This window comes from Aulostomus chinensis, chromosome 19 (assembly GCF_037954235.1).
Source record: "Aulostomus chinensis isolate RoL2024-O1b breed Wild chromosome 19, RoL_Achi_v1.0, whole genome shotgun sequence".
NCBI lineage: Eukaryota > Metazoa > Chordata > Actinopteri > Syngnathiformes > Aulostomidae > Aulostomus > Aulostomus chinensis.
The window spans coordinates 22,283,030-22,295,744 of record NC_141338.1 but is presented as its reverse complement, the minus strand read 5'-3'; the positions used below and the strand labels follow the sequence as shown (position 1 = coordinate 22,295,744).

General features: G+C 44.1%; 1 protein-coding gene across 1 annotated transcript in view; it reads left to right on the top strand.

Moving 5' to 3' along the window:
- slc27a6 (solute carrier family 27 member 6) overlaps positions 1-9,942 on the top strand; it is a 29,625-nt gene extending 19,683 nt beyond the window's left edge. The window contains exons 6-10 of the mRNA XM_086186584.1: positions 3,234-3,324; positions 3,412-3,610; positions 4,532-4,629; positions 4,712-4,842; positions 6,496-9,942. Coding sequence (XP_086042710.1) covers positions 3,234-3,324; positions 3,412-3,610; positions 4,532-4,629; positions 4,712-4,842; positions 6,496-6,672 — 696 coding nt within the window. The 3' untranslated portion in view covers positions 6,673-9,942. The remainder of the gene's footprint in view (positions 1-3,233; positions 3,325-3,411; positions 3,611-4,531; positions 4,630-4,711; positions 4,843-6,495) is intronic.
- The last annotated feature ends 2,773 nt before the right edge of the window (positions 9,943-12,715 follow it).

The window sequence follows — 12,715 nt, the reverse complement described above, 5'->3', positions numbered from 1 at the left end:
AAGACTGAATTACAGGAACAGGACAAAGAAACAAGTAGAAAGAAAACCATAAACAAAAACAGATCAAGTGAATTAAATTATTGTATTTTCTGTCATAATTGTTAAATATCTCTTAAATAACACTTGTGATTTATACATACTTGTACATCCTTTACCAAATTATTATTATGAACTGAACACTGCATTACATCTGCTCTTACCACAGCACATAAATGTCTATTTGGACATGTAAGCAAGAGACTCTTTATGTTCATGGATCTATTTCCTGAAGCTGACTTTTTGTTTGTGCTGTCACGGTCGAAACGTGACGGTCTAAACGTGACGGTCTAAACGTGACGGTCTAAACGTGTCACCGTACCCCATTCAGCAGATTGTCCACAGTGGACTCCTAGTTCTATTTACAATGAGCCAATTGTTTACCCTGCAGAAGTTGTCAGCCTGGTCCCTCCTGCAGCAGCCAGGTGCACTGTGGCCACAGCACAAAGTCTGACAGTCGCCACAACAGGCAGCCGACGGCAGTCTCCATGTTGTGAGTGTGTAGATGTTGCAGGGAGTTCTGCTGTCCTCAGCAGCTGGCTCCTACTGCACTGATGCAGCAGCATCCAGAGGAATTTTGTTTTATCCATGTTAGCATTATTGCACATTTATGTGCGATTTTCTAAGCCTATGGCTTGCACTGTTGGGGTGGGGGGGGGGGGCTAACTAAGCCTGATATGGTGCCAATATCATCATATCATGTCACTGGGAGGATGGAACACTGTGGGCACTAGTGACTCACCAGGAGGTTGCAGTACTCAATAAGTAGTAAGAGAACTAGAAGGTGGATAATGAGGTGCCGGTGCTCAGTCCTGCTGAGTTCCGGCCCATTTCTTGCACTGGATGCTAGTACAGTAGCGACAGGGCTCCTCTGCACCAAGTTCTGCTGCTCCCTCATAATGGTGAAGGATTCTGACAAATAGTTCTGGATGCAGATTCAGATCTGGCTCACCCTTGGATTGTAATGCATCTTGAGCCAGAATGTCCAAGTCATAATTAGAGCTGGTGATTACTCAGTAAGTCTGTTTGGACAGTCGAGGGATGACCAGCGGAGAGGCTATTAGCCACGCTTATGCTAGTCCGTGGAGCTGCCGCTAATCAGGGGCGTTACAAAAGAGCCTTAAGCCGTGACCTCGGATATTCTTAGACTGCTCTTGTTGGCCCACAACATCATTATAAAAGTGACATTATAAAACATAACGATTTCAGAACATAAACTAAGTGAGCTAACACAATTGTCATTTCCAAACACGGTAAAGTGGTTCATGTTAGCCTGAAGAAAATGCTGTCTTCCATCTGTGTAGAACATTGTTCCTTTTACTGTAATATAGAAACTAATACTGAAAAATAGTAGTTTTTATCTTCAATGTGGAAAATAAGATAAGATAAACCTTTATTCATCCCCCAGTGGGGAATTTGGCACTGTTACAGCAGCAGAAACAGAGAAGTACCAGCATAAAAAGTACAGAGCAATAATAGCAGAAACTATAATAAACTACAATAAAAACTATAATTCACTATCATAACTACAATCAACTACAATAAATACTAGCAGCATAAGTGGTGGGCAGCATAAGTGTTGGAATTGAACGGTACCGTGTTAAGTATTGTACAGTAAAGTGATAGTATTGCACACGAGATTGTCCAGGGTCTGGGAGGGGTGGTCACTGGGAGCAGTGCTTGTTGTCCAGTCTGACAGCTGCAGGTAGGAAGGACCTGCAGAACCTCTCCTTCACACACTTAGGGTGAAGGAGGCCTGTCACTGAATGAGCTCTCCAGTGCTGTCAGAGTGTTGTGCATAGGTGGGAGTCTCAACAGAGTAGACAGCTTGGCCATCATTCTCCTCTCTCCCACCACATCCACTGGGTCCAGGGGGCATCCCAGGACAGAGCTGGCCTTCTTAAACAGTTTGTCCAGTCTCCTCTTGTCTGTTGCTGCTATGCTGCTGCCCCAGCACACCACCCATAAAAGATGGCTGATGACACCACCGTATCATAGCAGGTCCTCAAGAGTGCCCCCTGCACTCCAAAGGACCTCAGCCTCCTGAGCAGGTAGAGTCTGACCCTTCCTGTAGATGGCCATGGTGTTGCCTGACCTGTCCAGTTTGTTGTTCAGGTGAACACCCAGATATTCATAAGATGTCACCATCTCAATGTCCATTCCCTGGATGTTCACCAGCATCGAGAGGAACTGCGTCCGCCTGCAGAAGTCCACCACCAGCTCCTTGGTTTTCCTCGCGTTAATCTGGGGGTGGTTTCTCAGGCACCAGTCTACAAAGTCCAGGGTTAGTTCTCTTTACTCCCTGTCCTCATCTGTGACGAGGCTGACAATTGCAGTCATCAGAGAACTTCTGCAGGTGACAGGTGGGTGTGTGGTGGGAGAAGTCTGCAGTGTAGAGGGTGAAGAGGAATGGAGCCGGGATGTTCCCTGCAGGGCCCCGTGCTGCAGACGACTGTGTCTGAAACACAGTCCCCAGTCCTCACATACTGCCAGCAGTTTGTGAGGTAGTCCAGTATCCAGGATGTGAGGTGATGGTCCACTCCTCTATGCTCCAGCTTGTCCCTCAGGAATGGTATTGAAAGCCCTAGAGATGTAAAAAACCAAACCAAACATGATTGTCACAGTGCTCCCAGGCTTCTCCAGGTGAGAGAGGGCTTGATGGAGGAGGAAGATCATGGCATCATCCACCCCAATGCCATACTCCATCAGCAGTAATGAAGTATGGGCATGTGCTGCCCATTTTCCCACACCGGGGAAAAAAATAGGAAAGAAAAAAACTCAGTGACCGTTGAAAGACAATTTCTTCATTTAGCAAATTCACCCAAGCTTTGAAAACCTCAGTGTCCTGTTGTTAGTGTGAAGGCTGATAGTAGAACATTTGGTAATTTAGCCCTCAATTTAGTCTTACAGGCAGGAGGCAAGCCTGATGATTTAAAGTCATCTCAAGCCTCTGAATCACAAGATTAAATTGAGGCCCAAAAAATGTTGTTTGTATAAGAACAAATTGTGCATAAGAAGCTTTCATGAATGAGTCTCAGTGTGTACTGTCACCTGGCGGACAACTGGGTCCCCTGGTATTCTCTAAGAGAACAGATCCCTCATCAGTTATGTTTCCCCGCCAGTGATCAGAGTATAGTGGACATTTTAATTTAGATTATTGTGGCCCACAGTAATGATATTACCCTCTTTGTGTGCAGCTCCTTTTCAAGTATGATTTGGTGAAGTACGACATGGTGAAAGATGAACCGGTGAAAGATCAGTATGGCTTCTGTCAGCGAGTGGAGAAGGGTAAGAGAGTTCCACAGTCTAGCTCCTCACATGAAACCCACGAGGAAAGACAAGACCTGTTACTAGTTGAGTGTTTGGTCCCGCCAGGTGAGACGGGACTTCTCCTGTCTAAGATCAGCGCCCTCAGCCCTTTCTTCGGCTACGCTGGCAGCAAGCAGCTGACTGAGAAGAAGCTGTTGAGGAACGTCTTCGCAAAGGGAGACGCCTACTTCAACACCGGCGACCTCATGGCTGAAGACCATGAGGGCTTCATCAGTTTCAAAGACAGAGTAGGAGACACCTTCAGGTACAGATGAATTCTTTACCACGGGGACAAAGACCAGGAGGTTGGGAGCTGATGATGTCATGAGGCTAAAACTCAAAATGAATGTTGGCCCATGGGCCAAAAGCAAACACATGTTGTATACATGAATCGCTGTCTCCATTCTTTCTTACATAACCTGCTAAACTGATGCCCTGGTCCAGGGAATTATCAGGGTTCCCACATATTAAAGAGCATGTATCCCACAAAACATGATAACAGCGTGAAAGAGATCTGCCGAATATTTAACAATATTCTTTCATTTTAGTTATTACATCTGGCAATCAAACTCTGGCTGCTGGGCCCCAGTTTTAGCCAGCCCTGGTCGAGAGGAAATAGATGAATGGAGTCTGAAATGTAACATTGGCAGGTGTTGAGGAGACACAGCTTCAGCTGCATTCGGAAATAAAAGTCTGTCTGTGGTCACAATTCTCATGTGAAATACAAAGTTGCTGGAGTTCCTGAATAATTACGTTCTTGTTTCTAAATTGTCACCCTTGATTGTGTGGTGTGTCTTGGTGTCAAGGCTTTTTCTTCCACGAGTAAATATAGAAATTTCATCCAGATTTTCTTCTATTCATAAACACTGGAAGAGCACCAGCCTCCACTCAGGCCGTGCACGACTCCACCTCTCTGTTCTCTGCTGCCGTGTGTCACAGATGTTCCTTGATTCTTATACTGGAACCAACCTGGGAAAGTAGATGCAGTTCTGCTCTATGGAATAATCTGATCCAGGTTTGACTATCGAGGCTATCAAGCAGATGTTTTGGCCTCTATTGTCTGGGATGAGACTGATGTGTAAAATTGATGGATTCCTCTTCAATCCAGGCTCAGTGTTAGCAGGCTAGAGGTTCATCTGTCACTGTGTTGAGGATTTATATTTACATATTTACTCTCTGATTTCAGATGGAAGGGTGAAAATGTGGCGACGACAGAGGTGATGGAGACGCTTGGCCTGGTGGATTTTATCCAAGAAGTCAATGTGTATGGAGTTGAAATACCAGGTGTGTTCTCCTATCGCTTCACCCTCAGACTGTTCCTCAGTCATTTATTAATTTTTAATAACGTGTGTGTGTGTGTGCGCAGGGCACGAGGGCAGGGCAGGAATGGCTGCCATGATTGTGAAACCAGGTCTGGTGTTTGATGGGAAGAAACTCTTTGAGTGTGTGCTGAGGGATCTCCCGGCCTACGCCCGACCCCTCTTCATCAGGCTTCAGGTGCGTAGCTGCTGTCCGGACTGAGCAGAGTCAGGGTGCACGTGTTTTCCTCCATCAGCTGTGTCTGAGGATGTAGCCTCTGAGAACAAGGGCCAGTATTTCATGGTTCCGGTGTCGCCAGCAGATTTCTGGTCCCAGACTTCCTCTCTCTGTCCACTGCTCATTGTGTATAGACTTTACAGCAACTTGAGACGTTTGCATGGAGTAGAAAGATGATAAAGATGTGCATTGTTTGTTTCAAAAGTAGTCAGTTTTGTTCATTCAACAGTTTAAAACCACTAAACCCACCTTGTTCCATCATCAGACTGCAGACATTTTTGCTCCGTCTGTTGTGGTTACCTGGATGTAACCGAGGTCCGCTCAAATGTTATTGGTCAAAGCTGTTCAAATGGAAAATAAAAACCAGAAGCTCCCACCATTTTCTTCCTCTGTTAGTCCTTTTTATTTGAGATTAGGATACATGACACCTGGGACAGGATTAGATTGAAGTGAATTATTTCAATTTTCCCTCCTCCCACCTATGATCTGGCTCACCTCTGGACTTGTCTCAGGTATAGCACATTATGGAGGGATGCGTGTCATCAACATACGCTCAGTGGACATTCCAAGCTTTAAAGAGAATTAGAGTTGGACATTTATCCAGGACTCCACTCCTAAAGTAAGTGTACATCTACAGTTAAACTATGACCAGTTCAACAGCATCAGTGTCTTGTCCAGTACTGGACTTGTTTCCCAAAAGATGTGAGAGTATATAACATAAGTGGCCTTAAATCTGAGAGGAGAGGAACATGAGGAACACATCTGAAACACATTGGTAACAATGCAGCAGTATTTCATAAACTGGGGTGTGACACCATCTAGTGGCTCCTAGCTGCTAGTGCTCCACGTTGGTGCTCTGAAGAGAACCATTAATGACAGAAGCAGTTGAGAACACTACGCAGGAGGGCGGAACACTACGCAGGAGGGCGGAACACTACGCAGGAGGGCGGAACACCTCTGCTCTCTTTATTGTCATATCTTTATGCTGAATGTTTTGTCTCCATGTCAGAATCCTTCTGTCATCTGAGACAAAACGATACATGTCCTCATTCTCACAATGTTCTCAACTTTTGAATTGACAAATGCAAACATCAACTGCTGATTTATTAAGCTTCAAATTTATAAGTTGAATTCAACAAGGGTTGTCATATTTAGGACAAAAGACATTAATATTTGGTAACAGAAGTCGCAATTCCACTCACAGCAGGAGTGAAAGGGTTTGTTTCTGCAGCCCCGGGAGTCAACAGGGTTAACAAGGTGACAAAGATGGCTGAGGGACTGAAATCCACCTCAAAACACCGAAACACATCTCTTTAAACTTGCCCTCCATTTATTGTGTGCCATGTGTACACCAGGTAGTAAAATGACTGCCCCGCTGCTGTGTACACGCCCAGAGAATGTTGCAGGTTTGTCTTCTCAGCTGTATCATTGTTCATGTTGTCGTCTTTGGTGGGAAACGCATCAGGAAGCCAATGAGAGCAGATCAACTCCATGGTCGCTCTTACATTGCCATTCTGAAATGGCTTATTGCAGTCATCAAATGTCTGTTCCTGCGCCTAACCCGAACATCTGGTGTGAAAGCTGCTGATACTGATAGTGTGCTTTTGTCCTCAGGAGGTCATGGAAATGACAAGCACGTTCAAGCAGCAGAAGTTCCAGCTGGTTCAGAGCGGCTTCAACCCTGCCACCATCTTGGATCCTCTGTATGTGTTGGACCAACAGCAGAAGAGCTACATATCTCTAACAGACGATATCTACCAGGCCGTCCTCTCTGGAGAACGCAAGCTGTAGAAGCCACACATACATGCGTGTGTGATGTCACCGCTCTGGACCGATTACCAGGGATACGAGTTAGCTGCCTGCTTCCTCTTGTGATTTCTAGGCTACTGAATGGAAACCCATGCACTTAACCAGCACCTCCAGTGATTCCCTGCCAATAGACTCTATGCTGAATGAGCTGAATGAGGGTTTAATGTGAACAGTAATGTCCCTGTGCTACAGAGTTATTTTTGCTCAACACAAATTACATTAAGTTGATCAGTTGAACAAAAAAATCTACCTAGCCTAACGTTAGCTCTGTCCTGCTAGCCATTCCACTGATGCTTCAACCATCCTCAAAGTGGTGTTCATTGGGGAAGATTAGCATCCAAATTGGACAGTCCCTTTGGCTGCTGGTGGAGGAACCATGAAGATGACCACTCGCTGTTGAACTACAAACATACCTCAACCCTGACATTCTAACTTTCTGGGGGACAACAAAAACATCTCATTCCTCTATCACTCTGTCGTCATATCAGAAACTTATGTCACTCATACAAGATGACCAATGCTAATGATAGATGCTAACTAATATTTCTACCTCTGGTATGTTATTCATTTTCTCACTACTGGAGCGTAGGACTGGACAATGTGATGCCTGTTGCTGGTTCATTTAGCATTTAATGCCCTCTAGTGGACAGAATGTATAACAACCACATGTTGAGCTTGGCATTGGCACTGTAGCTGAGTATTGATGGTGGACTTAATTTGGGCTTTAAAAATGTGAATAAAACTCAATTATGACAAATTAGAATGATATAATAATAACAACAATAAATAGAAGGGTTGATTATTATAATAATAACAATAAATAGAAGTCTCAATTTCCACAGAGTAGGCCCCAGTCCCCCCCCCCCCCCCGCAACCTTTAACAGGATAAGCGGGAGACAATGGATGGATGGATTGAATTTCCACAGAGTGGCAGTTGTAGCAAATGGTTAATCTAGTTCAGAAATACATGGAAGAAAATGTAGTATGGAAAACATATTGTTATGAAGGACAGAAGTCGCTCAGTTACATCACTACCGAGCTGTTGGCTTGTGATAGATCTCTGAAACATTTTTCCACTGCACTAAAAAGATTTTTCCAGGTACTCCTATTCAGTAGTTCCAATGATAAAGTCATATAATAATGAAGCTCTATTTTCCCAAAGTACAATTTTTTTCAATCTTCAGATGTGAAGAGTGTCACCAAAATAAGGGTTGAAGTAATCAACTGTGAAATATGGAGATTTATAGATGTCCAAATAAGCTGCCGTTCTCAAATGTTCTCATGTTATTTATTTTTGAAAGAAAAAGAACCCTGCACGGTCGTCACTGTGAGCGATGTTGATCATGGGAGCTCAGAAGTGCCTCTACAGATTTTATAATGCTCTTAAAGTTCTAATTCCGTCATCTATTTATTTATTTCCATTTCTTCTCTGCGTTAGGTTTGTTGACCATAGATTTGAATATGTTCTGCATCCACGATGTCTTCATCCTGGGAGGGGTTCAGGGTTTGACCACGCCAGAGGCCCCCCTTATTCATTTGTTGACAACACAACACCTCACCTCCACACACTGATTCCATGGTCCATTTAAGTTCAACACTGTACAAAACAATGGCAGACATGTTTACTGCACTACAGCACTGTAGGGTTACTAGCTCAGATGTGTTGGGACAGCAGGATGGTGTCACTGTTACAGAAGACCCAGAAATATGGCGGACAATGAAAAACTGTGTTGAAGGAGTCTCTTTCACTTCAGCCTCCCCTCCCACTGTGCTCTCATAAACATGTATGTTGAAGTATTCAGAGTAGTTATGACTGCTGCACATGCTCACCTGTGGAGATGTAGGTGCAAATGTAGCTGTGTTGGTTGAGCTCCATCAGTCCCAGGAGGAGGACACGGTCCTGTTAGTCACTAGTGCATCTCTTTGTCCCTGAAGATGAAGCGGCTCTAACACGACATCTGTATGGACACGGGTGCTGCTGAGTCATGTTTTACACAAACCATGACTTCAGGAAATATCACATAGGAACATGGACACTTACTTGTAGCTGCAGGTGCACCACCTGGTGAGAGCCAGTGAGGGCCAAATGTGTCAAATGAGAGTGGACAGCAGGACAGTGAAGATGCTTTTCAACATCGTGTGTTGTTGTGTATGTGCTGAATTGCTGAAGACATCCATTAAGAGTAAAGATGTTCACTGATCAAATTCTTCAAGTGGAGCGTCACCATTGGCTCTGATGATTTCAACTCCGTGGACACCAGTCAGAGCTGCTGAGGAGCCTCTGCTGCTGGATGCCGGACTGTCACTGATACTGTCACACATCTGACTGAGCCAGAAGCTACTTGAGCTCTTCTGACTGTCTCTCTGTCTCCTCCGTGTGTTACTCTCACTCTCTGTCCTTCAGATGATTACATGCACTCACTTTTGCTCAATTGTGTAACATCAGGACCAATTTGATTTTTTTTTTCTCAGGATGAAATTTTAAAATACAAAAGACACATTTTGAGAAGTATGAAATTGTCTTTTTTATGTAAAAGCACTTTGTTCCTCAAGAGGTACTCGTGAGCCCCTGTAGCAGGAGAAAAGGTCTGGTCTGGAGTGTGAGATATGAGTCGCTAGTTGTCTTGATTACCATCCATCCATTTTCTACCACTTATCTTGGGGGGGTGGAGCCTCTCCCAGTAGCCTTCCCCCTGGACAGGTCACCAGTCCATGGCAGGACCAACACATAGAGACAAACAACTGGCTCTCCCAGCCACGCCTACAGACAATTTAGAGTCTGGATTAACCTGGTCCCTCTTGATGTCTTTGGACTGTGGAGGAAGCTGGAGTACCAGAGAGAACCCAGCAGGAACAGGGAGAACATGGAGACTCACCCAGAAAGATCCTGTGATGGAGCCAGGACTGGAACCTGGAACCTTCTTGCTGTGAGGTGACAGTGCTGACCACTGCACCACCGTGCCTTGATTGTGGTGCTGGCTAATTTCTGGGTGTATGAGAGGACTGTTGGTTAAGGACATTCAGATTATTATCTCAGATGTTTTTTTCTGTCTATTTGACTTCAGGTGTAGACATTTCTGTGTACTAAGAGTACCTCACCAGCATAGCTGGCGTGGCGTTGTCATTTGTGCGACGCCATCACAATCTTGTTTGATGTGCTTTCTCTTCATGGTCCCTGATGCAACATGATCTCTCTGTCAGTCTCCATCCATCAACCCTTCCCATGAGCTCCAGTGCCACGTTGAGCAGAAATAAAAGATGAATAAATACTGATTCATTCAGTACATTTGTTTGCTTGACTTCATTTAATTTTGCAATGTTTAAAGCTTTCATTTGAAGATTTTGTTTTTCATTTTATCTTTATTTGGAAGGGACAGTAAAATAGGTCAGTACATCAGTATTCAAAGAAATGAAAATAAACGTCCTTCCAGTTTTGTTTGTTAGAGTCCAGCAAAAGTGCATCGTCAACCATCAAGGAACACGGGCTCAAGGACAGTGTAGTCACAGTTCTCAAGTCTGTCCTCCTTGGCGCTCTGTAGAGCCCAGTCACACAAGTGTCCAGAACGTCACTGCATTTGTGGAAGGAAACAGCAAAGGGTACATAACCTCCTCCCCGGGTCCGTAACATTTAGATGTCAGGAGTAAGCAGAACCACGTGGCTCCCACATTTGCTTGAAGAGAACTCAAATAGGATGCAACTTAATTCTTAGTTTTATAATCACAGACCAGTTTACCTGAACTCTGAACTGAAGCCAGGGGGTCACCTGCCACTGCTGTCATCATAACAATCATAATACCATGTCAGAATTTAAATCAGTGAATTACAAAACAATAGTACCAGTGAAATTAATAAAAATCTGCTCTCATGGGGCTTATAAATATGATCCCGCTATTCCAAATTGTATAACATTTGTACCGTTGGGTTCTTAGTGGGTAGCTCAATTTTCCAGTCCAGTCATCCAGAATAGATGGGGTCGAGGGTAACCATCTCCTGGTAATTGCTTTTTTACTTGTCACCAAGAGTATTTGCAGCAACTTTATCTGTTGTTTACAATCCAAAAAAGTAACATGACCTAGATACAAAATATCAAAACTCAGAGGGATCTGGGCGTTAAAGGCTGTGCTCAGTGAAGCCTGGATACCCCCCCAGAACACTTCCAACTTGGGGCAGTCCCGATCCCGAGGATGTGATAGTGATTAGCCGCCATCGAGCCACATTGTCTCCAACATGGCAAATTTGCACCTTTGTATTTCTCCTGATGGGGAGTCTTGAAAAATGGAATAATATTTTTCCAGCAATGCTTTCTCCAGTCCACGGAGCTCGATGTTGTCCACTGGAAGTCCAAGCCTCCTCAGAAGTATCAAGCCCTGCTTCCCTGTTGTAAGACCATACTTTGTCCACGATTTGAAGCTCGAGTCGTGCCTGTTGGGGTTAAAATCAGAACCAAACGCAAACCATCTGAACAAGCTCAACATTCTGTGTATATTGCAAATATTAATCACCTTCTGCCGGACTTGAAGTGTGTGGCTCAACCATGGGTTCCCCACTTTCCCAACTGACACATTCTACTCTCATCGGCTATGACAGCTTGAACAGGGAACCCATCTGACCTATTAGACACTATACCCTTCCACTTGGCCGTGTATTTTCCATTAGTCCAAAATAGGAAGGGAGCTATCTGTGCGCCATAATAATAGTTCTGTAGACAGGGAAGACACCCCCCCAAAGTTCCTTGTTGAGTTGAAGGGTGACATATTTAATTCTCGGTTTCCGGCCCTGCCAAACAAATCTAGAGATCAATTTGTCCCATTCTCTAAATTGATTTCCTCTCACCTCTACGGGCAAGTTCCTGAAGAGACAGAGGGATCGGGGGAGCAGGTTCCAGCCATGCAGATCTGCTTTTATTCTTGAGGAAATTGATACATGGTTTGCCCGGAAAAGCCCCAAAAGGTCCTCGGTCAAATGTATCCCTAAATATTTCATATTCTCATTTTCCCAATTTACCTTAAATTTCCTACGAAGGGTCGCAGGAACTATATAGTTTAGTGTCATCACTTGAGCTTTTGAAATATTACCTTTGTAGCCAGATAATTTGCCAAAATCAGACAAAGTGGACATCAATTCATTAAATGATCTCTCTGGCTCCCCCAGGCAGACCAGCACATCATCTGCCAACATCACCCCTTTGTGTTCAACACCTGACATTACAATACCTTAGTATTTGCCTTTTGTCTTATTGATTGGCCTCGTACTTCTAGGAATAAACTGAAGAGGAGTAGCGAGATTGCGCAACCCTGTCTACACCCTCCTTTCATGTTAAAAGACCAACACAGATCACCACTGACTTTGATGTGGGCTGAGGGTTTATCATATAACGCCTTAATCACTTTGATAAATTGATCTTGAAAACCAAACTTCCCCAGAACCTTTTACAAGAAAACCCACCCGACAGTCAAAAGCCGTCTGTGCGTCTGGACTCTCTAGAATAGAATGAATTTTGTCCTTTTGTACGTCTCCTAGATACGTAATATTCTTCTGATGTTATCTTTTGCTTGTCTATGACGAATAAAACCAGTCTGGTCTAAGTTGATGAAGTCAGGTAGCAGCTTCTCCAGTGTGGGCAAAAATAGAAGTGAATAATTTATAATCTGAATTGAGAACCCTTACTGGGCGATAATTCCCACATTCTTGTCTATCTTTCCCCTCTTTTGGGATACAGAAATAGTCAAAATGACCCCCTCCTGTAGGACAAAATTAAATGTCTTTTGTAGTCGTGGAACTAGTTCTGTCCTTAGGCTACCATCGCACTGGGAATTGCACCCATCTGGCCCAACTGCCTTCCCTGATTGAAGTATGTTGATAGCTGCATTCATTTCCTTTGCTGAGATTTGCTTTATTAAATCCTCATTTTGGGAGTCTAGGAGTGAGGGTAAGGGTTAAGAGAGATATTGATGGCTTTCTTCTCAGAAGCGCTTGGTTGTGAGTGTTATGATCCAGCATTCCTGTGCTAATTCCTCTCTCTCC